Raw genomic sequence first — 12,768 nt, 5'->3', positions numbered from 1 at the left:
TACTTAGGATTTCTTACATGTGCTTTGATCACATATTGTTACTTTTTTTTTTTTGTCGGTCGTGGGGCTTGAACTCTGGGCCTGAGCGCTGTCCCTCAGCTCTTCAGCTCAAGGCGAGCGCTCTACCACTTGAGCTACAGCGCCACTTCCGGTTTTCTGGTGGTTCATTGGAGATAGGAGTCTCACGGTCTCTCCTGCCCGGGCTGGCTTTGAACCGCGATCCTCAGATCTCAGCCTCCTGAGTAGCTAGGATTACAAGCATGAGCCACCAGCGCCCGGCTATATTGTTACTTTTTTAAAAATTCTCTTTTGGGCTGGGAAGGTGGCTCAGTGGCAGAGCGCTTGCCTTGCATGCTCAAGGCCCTGGGTTCGATTCCTTAGCACCACATAAGCAAAAAGGAAAAAGCCAGAAGTGGCGCTGTGGCTCAAGTGGTAGAGCACTAGCCTTGAGCTAAAGAGCTGAGGGACAGCGCCCAGGCCCAGAGTTCAGGCCCCGTGACCAGACCAAAAAAATAAAATAAAAAATAAATAAAAAAATTCTCTTTTAACTGTAAGTATTCTATGGTGAAATCAAAGTTTTTCTTTGAATTTATCATGAAATTATAGATGGCAATTTCTCATCTCCACCATTGCTTCCCCATTCACCAGTGGTAAACAGGAACTTGCTCCTTCCCTTCTTCTATTTACTTATTACTAGTATGGACTCAGACATTCCTCTTTTTTAGGGGCTTGCAATTGATTGATTACTACTTTAGTGCTCACATTGTCTCAGATTTGATCAGTAGGAGTCCCTTCACTTTAGTTTTGTGTCTTTCTGACATGCTCCATTGGTTTTTTGGGGGTTTTTTGCGCCTGTTTTCTTTCTTTTTTTTTTTTTTTTTGGTCGGTCATGGGGCTTGAGCTCTGGGCTTGGGCGCCATCCCTGTGCTCTTCAGCTCAAGGTGAGCGCTCTACCACTTGAACCACAGCGCCACTTCCGGTTTTCTAGTGGTTTATTGGAGATAAGAGTCTCATGGACTTTCCTACCCCAACTGGCTTTGAACTGAGATCCTCAGATCTCAGCCTCCTGAGTAGCTAGGATTACAGGCTTGAGCCACTGGTGCCCTGCAAAAGTCAGTTAAGCTGCTCTTTTTTTTTTTTTGGTCAGTCGTGGGGCCTGTTTTCTATAATTAAGTTAATTTTAAATGCTTTTGCCCTTGCTGACCAGGCATATGGCACACATCTGCAGTCTCAGCTAATCATTAGGCTGACGCAAGAGTATTGTTCAAGTCCAGGAGTTTGAGACTATCCTGTACAACACAGCCAGAGCCTGTCTCAAAAAGAAAGGAAAGAAAAGAAAAGGAAAAAGGAAAAGGAAAGAAGGAAATGCTAATGAAGGAAAAGCATAAAATCAATTTAGAAAACTTTTTAAAAAAATTCTTGACCTCTTGGGCAATAATAATATGGGCAATAGTGAGCTTGTCTTCAGTTTTACATACTAATGTTACTACAGTCAGTTAGTAGAAGAAATTAGCAAGTAATTGTTATCTTTGTGTAGTTTTTCCTTTATCATGAATGCTAGGAAGGATTTCTTGATTTGGATGTCTTCGCAATGTTATGTGTCTATGATCTGGAGTCCCTTATTTTGTAGGAGTGATTCTTGAGTACGTGAGGGCAGGTCAGCCTTTCCTAGGATGTCTCTAGCAGTTTCTAAATTTTTGGCTATTGTCCATAACCTTTACTTTACCTTCTGTGTTTTTTTCCTCCAGCCTGGCACCATATCGAGGGTGGTTTCCAGTTATTTCCAGTCTCTGCTGCTCCAATTTTGTCTATTTCTACACCTTTAATAGCCTCAAAGCAGTCTGGGCCAAAGGCCAACGTTCTACTACTGGAAAAGATCTGGTAGTTGGATTCATTGCAGGTAACAAGGTTTTCTGGGCATAAAATATTTTCATATTTTAATATTGATCTGTTTCATATATTCTCCAGGAGATTATTTTAGCACAGAGTAATGTTATAGAGACGATAGTCAGCTGGCATAATGGCACATGCCTGTGTTCTTGCCTCTGTGTAAGGCTGAGGAGAGAGGATTTCCAAGAGAGCTAGAAACAAGAATCTTTCTCTAAAGAGCAAACAAACAAAACTAGTTTTCTTATTTGGATGGGGATGGTTTGAACTCAAGGTTGCACACTCGCTAGGCAGGCAGGCACTCTACCACTTGAGCTACACCATTATCCTCCTTTTGCTTTTTATTTTCCCCCACAGTATTAGGGCTTGAACTCTGGGCCTGGGTACTGTCCCTTAGCTTTTTCTGCTTAAGGCTGGTACTCTATTACTTGAGCCACAGATCCACCGGCAAGGGGTGGGGCGGGAGTGGTGGTGGTGGTGGTGGTGGTGGTGGTGGTGGTGGTGGTGGTGCGTGCGTGCGTGTGTGTGTGTGTGTGTTTAATTGGAGAGACTGGGATCTCAGCCTTCTGAGTAGCTAGGATTACAGGTGTGAGCCATGGGCACCTGGCTGCATTGTTTTTTTGTTTTTTGTTTTTGTTTTTGTTTTTGATTTTTTTTGCTCAAGGCTAGCACTCTACCACTTGAGCCACAGCGCCACTTCCAGCTTTTTCTGCTTATGTGTTGCTGAGGAATCAAACCCAGGGCCTCAAGCATACAAGGCAAGCACTCTACCACTGAGCCATCTTCCCACCCCTGCACTGATTGTTTTTGAGGTAGGGTCTTGGCTTTAGGCCCAGGCCAGTTTGGAATGTGATCCTCCTCATTGTGCTTCCCTAAATTGCTGGATGACTGCCACTGCACTTAGCCATTGTGTTTCCCACATAGCCTTGGATGACAGATGCCAGCCCCTCTGCTTAACCATTCGTCAAAATGGAATCTCCAGCTGGGCTCCAGTGGCTCATGCCTCTAATCCTAGCTACTCAGGAGGCTAAGATCTGAGGACCACAGTTCAAAGTCAGCCTGGGCAGGAAAGTCCATGAGACTCTTATCTCGAGAATAAACCACTAGAAAACTGGAAGTGGCGCTGTGACTCAAACGGTAGAGTGCTTGTCTTGAGCTGAAGAGCACAAGGGCAGTGCTCAGACCCAGAGTTCAAGCCCCAGAACTGACAAAAAAAAAGATGGACTCTCCAAACTTTCTGAATATGTGGCCTGTCTCTGAACTGCAGTTCCCCCAACATATGTCTCCCACATAGCTAGAATTACAAGCTTGAGCCCACCATGTGGGAGAAACACATAAAATTATGATCTTAACAATTTTAGTGTAAGTTAGTAGTATTAAGCATATTCACACTGTTGTGAAACATGTCTTCAGAACTTTCATCTTGCAAGCCCTGCCCCATACTACTCAAGTAAAGTACTCTTCTCTTCTCCCCACTCCCTAGTAACCATCATTCTACTGCAATAGGTACTTGAAGTACTTTTGTTGAAAAGCATTGACTCTTTTCTCAGGCCTAGGAATTAACTAAAAGCTGAGTAAAGACTTAGCATCCCAGTCTCCACTTTGTATCTGTGTTCTTGGCTCTGCACCATACTTTCCTGCAGTTACTCTGTCAGGTCCTGAAATCCAGGAAGGACAGGACTGAGGGATGAAAGAGCTCCTCCTGCCAGGTAGCAGGGACTCATTGTGACAAGGCCCCTCCTGAAGGACAGGACTATGAATAAACCTTCTGTATCTGCAGACACAGCTCCCCCTGCTGGGGAGTAGTGACTCATTGTGACAAGTAACTACCAATCCTGAGACAATTACCAGTTGCCTCCCACTGGTGATCATTCCCTGTGACTGAGACAATTTAACATTACGAATTCCACTCTCCCTCTGTCCCAATTCATCCACTCTCCCTCTGTCCCAATTCATCCTCTCATTTGAACCTAAAGCAAATCTCTTTGTGGGGGTGGAGGAGGGCTTCAAATATACTGTATACTTTTGCTTTTCCTACAGCATGCCAGTTTAGTATTAATTAAATCTTTCTTTATAGTAAATCTCCTTTCTCTGACTTTTACCACTACTGACCTCTTCATGTGGCATATTGGGGCAAGTGTCCCAACCTTACAAATGAAACTAGGAGTTTTAGCTTGGAGCCTTTCTCTCTTAAATAATTTGATTATTTTAAAGCTGGCTGCCAGTGATCATGCCTTTATCCTAGCTACTCAGGAGGCTAAGGTCTGAAGATCATGGTCTAAAGCCAGCTCTCATGGGAAAGCTCATAAAACTAATCTCTAATTAACAACCAAGTCTGGTAGAGTACCAGTCTTGAGCAAAAAAGCTAAGGAACAGCTTCTAGGCCCTGAGTTCAAGCCCTTTTGACTATTGTAGATACTTAGTGTGAGTGGAATCATACAGAGTTTGTCTTTTTGTGATTGGCTTATTTTACTTAGGATAATGTCCTCAAAGTTTATTCATATTCTAGCATTTGAGAGATACATCCTTTTTCAGGGCTGGGTAGTATTCCATTGTGCTTCCTCTGTTGTGAATATCCGTTCATCTGTTAATGGGCACTGGGGCGGCTTCTGTGAGGACTGCTACATGAACATGGGAATACTTTGAAAGGCTGCTTTCAGTTCTTCCATCTGTAGACCCAGAAAGGAGATTTCTGGGTCACGTGTACTTTTATATTTAATTTTTGGGGAAACCTCCATATTGTTTTCCAAAGCAGTTGTATCATTTACAATCTCATTAACAATAATACAATAACAATACATTTGCTATTCTGTGCTAAGAGCATCCTGATAGGTATGAGGTGATACTTGGTCATGGTTTTTGTTTGTGTTTTCCTGGCGTTGAATATCTTTTCATATGTTTATTGCTCATTTTATGTCATCGTTTCAGAAATGTCTTCTCAAAGACTTTGACCCAAAAAGACTATTTTATTTTATTTTATTGTTTTTGTCCCAGTCCTGGGGCTTGAACCCAGTGCCTGGGTAATGTCTCTGAGCACTTTTGCTCAAGGTGATTGCTCTACCACTTAAGCCACAGCGCAATTTCTTTTTGGTAGTTAACTGGAGATAACCAGACTCATGTACTTTCCTTCCTGGACTGGGTTCAAACAGTAATCCTCAGATCTCAGCTTCCTAAGTAGCTACTCCAGTTCAGCTTTTTGCTAGTTAATTTGAGTTAGAGTGTTTTCTTTTGGGGCTGCTTCTTACTCAGATCCTCCAGGTCTCAGCATCCTGCTCAGATGTTAGGCATGAGCCACTGGCACCTGGCCTAGTTTTACAGTTTAACACACACACACACACACACACACACACACACACACACACACACACACACACACACACACACACACACACACACACACACACACACACACACACACACACACACACACACACACACACACACACACACACACACACACACACACACACACGTACCCTAATACATATGTAAGGTAGCATTAAATACATTTCAAATGTATATTTAAACTGTTTTAAACTGTAGTTGCCCTATTGTTTTATAGAACACTAAAACTGATACCCTACCTCATACTGTTTTTTACCCATTTTCCAGCCTCTCTCTCTCCTCTTCTCGCTCCTTTCTGACTTCTAGTGACCTCTGTTATACTCTCTTGTTCTCTGTGCTTCCTCAGAGTGAGACCTTGAGATACTCATCTTTCTGTGTCTGGTTTATTTCATTAAACATAGTGTCCTCCAGTTCCATTAGTGTTAACCACAAATGACAGGATTTCACCCTTTTAAATGCTGAATAAGGAGCTGGGAAGGTGGCTCAGTGGTAGAGCTCTCGCCTTGCATGCCTGAGGCCCTCGGTTCGATTCCTCAGCACCACATAAGCAAAAAGAAAAAAGCCGGAAGTAGCGCTGTGGCTCAAGTGGTAGAGCGCTAGCCTTGCATGCCTGAGGCCCTGGATTCGATTTCTCAGCACTACGTACACAAAAAGAAAAAAGCTGGAAGTGGCACTGTGGCTCAAGTGGTAGAGCCCTAGCCTTGCATGCCTGAGGCCCTGGGTTCGATTCCTCAGCACCACATAAGCAAAAAGAAAAAAGCTGGAAGTGGCGCTGTGTCTCAAGTGGTAGAGCGCTAGCCTTGAGCTGAAGAGCTGAGGGACAGCGCCCAGGCCCAGAGTTCAGGCTCCACGACTGGACCCCCCCCCCCAAAAAAAAAAAATAAGCGCTGAATAACATTCCATTTTGTATATATACCACATTTCCTTTGTTCATGTCTCTATAGACGTCTTGGTGGGTTGCATATCTTCACTGTTGTTCATAGTGCTTCAGTGAATATGGGCAAGCATCTCTTTAATACAGTGATTTCATTTCCTTTGGATTTAGTGGGATTACTGGATCATAGGATACTTCTCTTTTCATTTTGATAAGAAATTCCATCCTGTTGCATTCCCAACCGCATCCCTTTCTCTACATCTTAGCCAATTTTTTTTCCCCCAGTCCTGGGGCCTGGGCACTGCCCCTCAGCTCTTTTTTCCCAAGGCTAGAGCTCTACCACTTGAGCCACAGTGCCACTTCTGGCTTTTTCTGTGTATATGGTACTGAGGAATGGAACCCAGGGCTGCATGCATGCTAGGCAAGCACTCTACACTAAACCATATTCCCAGCCCCAACATTTGTTTTATATATATTTCTTATTTTATTTTTTTTGTCAGTTGTGAGCCTGAACTCTGGGTCTGGACGTTGTCCCTGAGCTCTTCAGCTCAAGGCTAGCACTCTACCACTTGAGCCATAGCACCACTTCTAGATTTTTCTGCTTATGTGGTGCTGAGGAATTGAACCCAGGGCCTTATGCATGCAAAGCAAGCGCTCTACCACTGAGCTACCTTCCCAGATCTATTTGTTATAGTTTATAAAAATTTTCGCATTTGTTTTTTAACTGGTACATAAAAACATAAGCCAGTGGCTTATGCCTCTTATTCTAGCTACTCAGGAGGCTGAGGTTTTAGGATTGCAAGTTGAAGCCAGCCAGGGCAGGAAAGTCCATGAGATTATATCTCCAATAAATTCCTCAGAAAAAGCCGGAAGTGGTACTGTGGCTAAAGTGGTAATAGTGCTAGCCTTGAGCACAAAGAGGCTCAGGAACAGTGCACAAGCCCCAAGTTCTAGCCCCAAGACTGGCCTGTCCCTGGAGAGTCTAAAAACTAAAGTGAATAATCACTTGGTAGTTAGATTTGGTTGGTTTTCAGGTGAGGCTGATTTTGATCACAGAACCTATGCCAGTGTCTTGATTTTCACATGGGGGGAGGGGGAGTTGCTGCTATGGGCATCTAGCAGGTAGAGACAAGGGATACTGCCAGACAGACACAGAAATCACACACACACACACACACACACACACACACACACACACACACACACACACACACACACACACACACACAAGGGATACTGCCAGACAGACACAGAAATCACACACACACACACACACACACACACACACACACACAAGGGATACTGCCAGACAGACACAGAAATCACACACACACACACGCATGCACGCACGCACACGCGCGCGCGCGACAGAGAGACATCATCCCAGATGGCAGTATCATCACACTAGAGAGACATTGCATTAAAGAATTACAAAGCTGAGGCCGGGCACTGGTGGCTCACGCCTGTAATCCTAGCTACTCAGGAGGCTGAGACCTGAGAATCGCGGTTCAAAGCCAGCCTGGGCAGGAGAGACTGTGAGACTCCTATCTCCAATAAACCACCAGGAAACCGGAAGTGGCGCTGTAGCTCAAGTGGTAGAGCGCTCGCCTTGAGCTGAAGAACTGAGGGACAGCGCCCAGGGCCAGAGTTCAAGCCCCATGACCGACAAAAAAAAAAATTACAAAGCTGGGCCTGGTGGTTTACATCTGTAATCCTAGCTATCAGAAGCTTGAGATCTGAGGATTGCGGTTCGGAGCCAGCCTGGCAGGAAAATCCATGAGGCTCTTTTTAAGCCATTTTTTTTTGGGTCCAGTCGTGGGGCCTGAACTCTGGGCCTGGGCGCTGTCCCTCAGCTCTTCAGCTCAAGGCTAGCGCTCTACCACTTGAGTCACAGCGCCACTTCCGGCTTTTTTCTTTTTGCTTATGTGGTGCTGAGGAATCGAACCCAGGGCCTCATGCATGCAAGGCAAGCACTCTACCACTGAGCCACCTTCCCAGCCCTCCATGAGGCTCTTATTTCCAAATAACCAGCAAAAAGTTACAAGTGGAGATATGGCCCAAGTGGTAGAGAATTAGCCTTAGGATAACACCCAGGGACAGAGCCTAGGCCCTGAGTTCAAGCACCCCCTCCCCCCCCCCAAATAAAAGAGAATTTTAGAAGATTTTGTAATTTTTTGTTTTGTTATGTTTTTGTTTATGGGCTTGGGTTTTGTCCCTGATCTTTTTTGCTCAAGGCTAGTGCTGTATCACGTTTAGCTATAGCTCCACTTCTCTTATTTTGGTGATAAGAGTCTCACAGACTTTCCTGCCTAGGCTGGCTTTTAGCTGTGATCCTCAGATCACAGCCTTCTGAGTTGTTTGGATTACAGGAATGATCCACCAGCACCCAACTAAGATTTTTTTTTTTTTTTTTTTGGGTCCGGTGGTGGGGCCTGAACTCTGGGCCTGGGCGCTGTCCCTCAGCTCTTCAGCTCAAGACTAGCGCTCTACCACTTGAGTCACAGTGCCACTTCCGGCTTTTTTTCTTTTTGCTTATGTGGTGCTGAGGAATAGAACCCAGGGCTTCATGCATGCAAGGTAAGCACTCTACCACTGAGCCACCTTCCCAGCCCCCAACTAAGATTTTATGATTTTGAGATTTCTCTGATTACAGGTACTCTCTCTTTCTAATAGTAGAGAATTCATTGGAAATTACTTTTGTGAGTTTTAAACCTCTCTCTATAAATGTTTTTATATCTTAATAAGCACATATTCTTAGAATAATTAGGACAGTTTTTTTTTATTACCACTGTAGAAATGACTTGCATTATCTCCAAGGAAAACTAGGAGCAGCTTTTGTTATTCAAATTCTGCTTGAAATTTAGAAATTCATTATTTATTGTAGTTTCACCAAAGAAACAAAAGCCTGTAGCACCCTAGGGAAGAATTTGAGAATAGAATCTTAAAGATAAATGAAGATATTTGCCATTTTTTATAAAATTACAAATTTTACCAATAACTCTTTTTGAGTGACAATTATCATTGCTGTGATGGTTGAAAATGCATTTCCTGCTGTTGGGCTTTAAATCTGGCAACCAGGTTTTTTTTTTTTTCTTTGTCAGTTGTGGGGCTTGAACTCAGGACCTGGGTGCTGTTCCTGAGCTCTTTTGCTCAAGGCTAGTGCTCTACCACTTGTCCAGTTTTTTTGGTGATAAATTGGAGATAAGAGTCTCATGGGCTTTCCTGTCAGGGCTGGCTTTGAACCTCTGTTCTCAGATCTCAGACTCAGGCAGAAAAAAAAAAAAAAAAAAAGCCAGAACTAGAGCTGCAGCTCAAGTGATAGAGCACTAGTCTTGAGCACAAAAGTTCAAGAACAGTACCCAAGCCCTGAGTTCAAGCCCTGAGACTGTACCGTGTGTGTGTATGTGTGTGTGTGTGCGCGTGCGCGTGTGTGTGCATGCATACACACACACATACACACCACCACCACCACCACCACAAAGCAAAACTATTTGCTGTGAAGATTTCAGATGTAAATAGTTGTATTCCCATTATTGAGAGATGAAGAGAAGGCTTCTTTTTTACTTCCCAAGTGTTTGATGAAATGAGCTGACAATGGGCAGGCTAACAGGAGAGAAGGCATACAAATTGATTTAACTTGTGTGGGAGTTGGGAGATCACTGGAGAGTGGTAACCCAGTGAGGTTTGGAGGCTTACATATTCTTTTTTTTTTGTCGGTTGTGGGCCTAAACTCGGCGTGCGCACTGTCCCTCAGCTCTTCAGCTCAAGGCTAGCACTCTACCACTTGAGCCACAGCGCCCCTTCTGGCCTTTTCTGCTTATGTGGTGCTGAGGAATCAAACCCAGGGCCTCATGCATGCAAGGCAAGCACTCTACCACTGAGCTACCTTCCCAAGCCCCATATTCTTCTTAATAGGAGAGGAGGAGGGAATTTTCTAGGTATAGCAAATGTTTTTTAGGGAGGAATGAAACAGCCCTTGAGCCCAGTCAGTGAATATCAGTGATTCTCTTTGGAGTTGAGGAGGTCAGAGAGACAAGATAATTTACAACAGAGTATGTCTGGGAGTGGAAGCATTCTTGTTTGCTTCTTCTAATGGTTTAGTTCATGAAACCCTATGGAGGGGACGGATGGCCGTTTCCTTGGCAGGTTTGGTCTGTTTAGGCAGACAAACATCCGTGTCAAACCTCTTCCAGGATCCCTCTATTTTCCCCTCCATCTGTTCCCTTTCCTTTCCCTCTCCATCTCCAAGCACCTCAAAGTTAAAAATAATCTAAGTCTCAGCATACTCTGTTCTGAGGTGACACCCCTGGGACTTCTTTACTTGAATGGGGAAATGTTTTTAGGGTGTTGAGTTACATGTCTTCATCTCTTAATTTTAGTTCTGTTTTCTTATAACTAATTTCTTTTTTTTTGGTCGGTCGTGGGGCTTGAACTCTGGACCTGGGCACTGTCCCTGCGCTCTTCAGCTCAAGGAGAGCTTTCTACTGCTTGAGCCACAGCGCCACTTCTGGTTTTTTAGTGATTTATTGGAGATAAGAGTCTTAAGGATGAGCTTTGAACCATGATCCTCAGATCTCAGCCTCTTGATTAGCTAGGATTCCAGGCGTAAGCCACCAGCTCCCAGCCTTCTGACTTGTTTGTTTTTTTTTGCCAGTCATGGAGCCTGAACTCTGGGCCTGGTCACTGTCCCTCAGCTCTTCAGCTCAAGGCTAGTGCTCTACCATTTGAGCCACAGCACCACTTCTGGCTTTTTCTGCTTATGTGGTGCTGAGGAATCGAACCCAGGGCCTCATGCATGCAAGGCAAGCACTCTACCACTGAGCCACCTTTCCAGCCCCCTGACTTGAAAAGAAAAGAAAGTAGAATCATAGAAATTGAACCTCCTGTCCTTAGGTAAATAAAGTATTAATTAGCATTCCCATCTTCCTATCTTAGAGCTCAAGTAGCAGCCACCCATAGGAGCACAAGTTTTATCCGTAGGCTGTTTGAAAGCTTTTAGTAAGAGTTAGTAAGAGCTGACATTGGTACTCATGAATAGTTTATGACATGTTTCTCTTCAATGGAATATTGTCCTTTGCTTGATTATATAAATTGCACATTTTAGTAAAGTTTTAGATTCTCAAGTATTTTGAGTGCCCTTTTCCCAGAATTCATAAAATTATAGTGGTTAAAAGTACCTCTCCGTCTATTTTGACTTACAAGATGAAAAAAGTACTTGAATTTCTCAAATAAAAAGCTTTGAAATAAAAAATATTTTCATAAGGACTTTTTATATTCTCTTTTTAAAATAATGTGGTACACTTTGTACTTGAGGTTGACCTTTAAGTTCTTTTAGTCTTTCAGCTGTGTTAATAATGGGGACATGAAGGCAGAATTTTCCATAGTGGTTAAATCTTAATCTTGACTGCATTACCTCTTAATGTTTTGTGTATGCCTACTTCTTAAAAAGAACATGAAGGAAACTTTGATTTCTAATGAATTGGTTTAGTGGGCACTATACTTCATTTGTTTAGAAAGGTGTGTACACAGTTTCTTAGGTTTAAATGGGCATATGTGACACCTGGTGCCAAACTCCATTTTTTCTTAAAAGAAGTGCAGTAGACTGCTCAGTCATATTCCTAATTGATTTTTCCAGCTGTTGCTTTGTTTCTGTTGAGTGAGGTATATGCTGCATGGGTAGGAATCCATTCAGAATTCTGAAAACATGTTTCTATATTTCCATTTTGGCTTCTGATGCACAGGCATTAAAAAAAAATAGCAAGAATCATTTGTGGTAAACCTTTTTTTTTTCTTTTCTTTTGTCAGTCGTGGGGCGTGAACTCTGGACCTGGGCGCTGTCCCTTAGCTCTTCAGCTCAAGGCTAGCGCTCTGCCACTTGAGCAACAGCACCACTTCCAGTTTTCTGGTAGTTAATTGGAGAGTCTCACAGATGTTCCTGCCCTGGCTGGCTTTGAACCAAGATCCTCAGATCTCAGCCTCCTGAGTAGCTAGGCTTACAGGTGTAAGCCACTGGCACCCGGCTATTGTTGGTGTCTCCAGTGACAGTGTATGAAAATGTCTGGATGTTAGGGCTGGGAAGGTGGCTCAGTGGTAAAGTGCTTGCCTTGCATGCATGAGGCCCTGGGTTTGATTCCTTAGCACCACATAGCAGAAAAAGCTGGAAGTGGTATTGTGGCTCAAGTGGTAGAGCACTAGCCTTGAGCTGAAGAGCTGAGGGACAGTGCCCAGGCCCAGAGTTCAGGACCCACAACTGGCCAAAAAAAAAAGGATGTTATGTGAATTTGTAAAAATGGAACACATACAACTTATAAAATTATTTGAGAGTATCTTTTATCTTGAGAAATATGTTCTCTCTTCCTCTTTAATTATGTGCCAGTACTGGGGTTTAAAGTCAGGGATTGGGTGCTATTCCAGCTTTTTGGTAATTAATTGGAGAAGAGACTATTTCCTGACAGGGCTGACTTTGAGTCACAGTTCTCAGATCTCATCCTCCTTAGGAGTTAGGATTATAGGTGAGAGCATGGTGCGAAATAGTCTTATAATGCTCCTAAGACATAGAAAAATACCTTCTTTTTACAACTGTGTACACAAATGAAAACATTGAATTTGAGTCTCTTGGTTATTTCACCTGTTTGTTCTTGAAGTGTTTTCTGCATAGTATA

The 12,768-nt window shown here is 43.5% G+C and overlaps 1 protein-coding gene across 3 annotated transcripts in view; it reads left to right on the top strand.

Moving 5' to 3' along the window:
* Slc25a17 (solute carrier family 25 member 17) overlaps nt 1–12,768 on the top strand; it is a 34,888-nt gene that overhangs the window by 12,303 nt on the left and 9,817 nt on the right. For 2 of the 3 annotated variants that reach the window (XM_069999607.1, XM_069999608.1), the window contains exon 4: nt 1,749–1,900. The exons of the other annotated variant lie outside the window; for it this stretch is intronic. In XM_069999607.1, the coding sequence (XP_069855708.1) occupies nt 1,749–1,900 (152 nt within the window). The remainder of the gene's footprint in view (nt 1–1,748; nt 1,901–12,768) is intronic. 3 annotated transcript variants of the gene reach the window in all.

This window comes from Dipodomys merriami, unplaced genomic scaffold, assembly GCF_024711535.1.
Source record: "Dipodomys merriami isolate MVZ:Mamm:240054 unplaced genomic scaffold, mDipMer1.0.p SCAF_55, whole genome shotgun sequence".
NCBI lineage: Eukaryota > Metazoa > Chordata > Mammalia > Rodentia > Heteromyidae > Dipodomys > Dipodomys merriami.
Note: the sequence above shows the minus strand (reverse complement) of the source record. Positions and strands in the feature narration are given on the sequence as shown.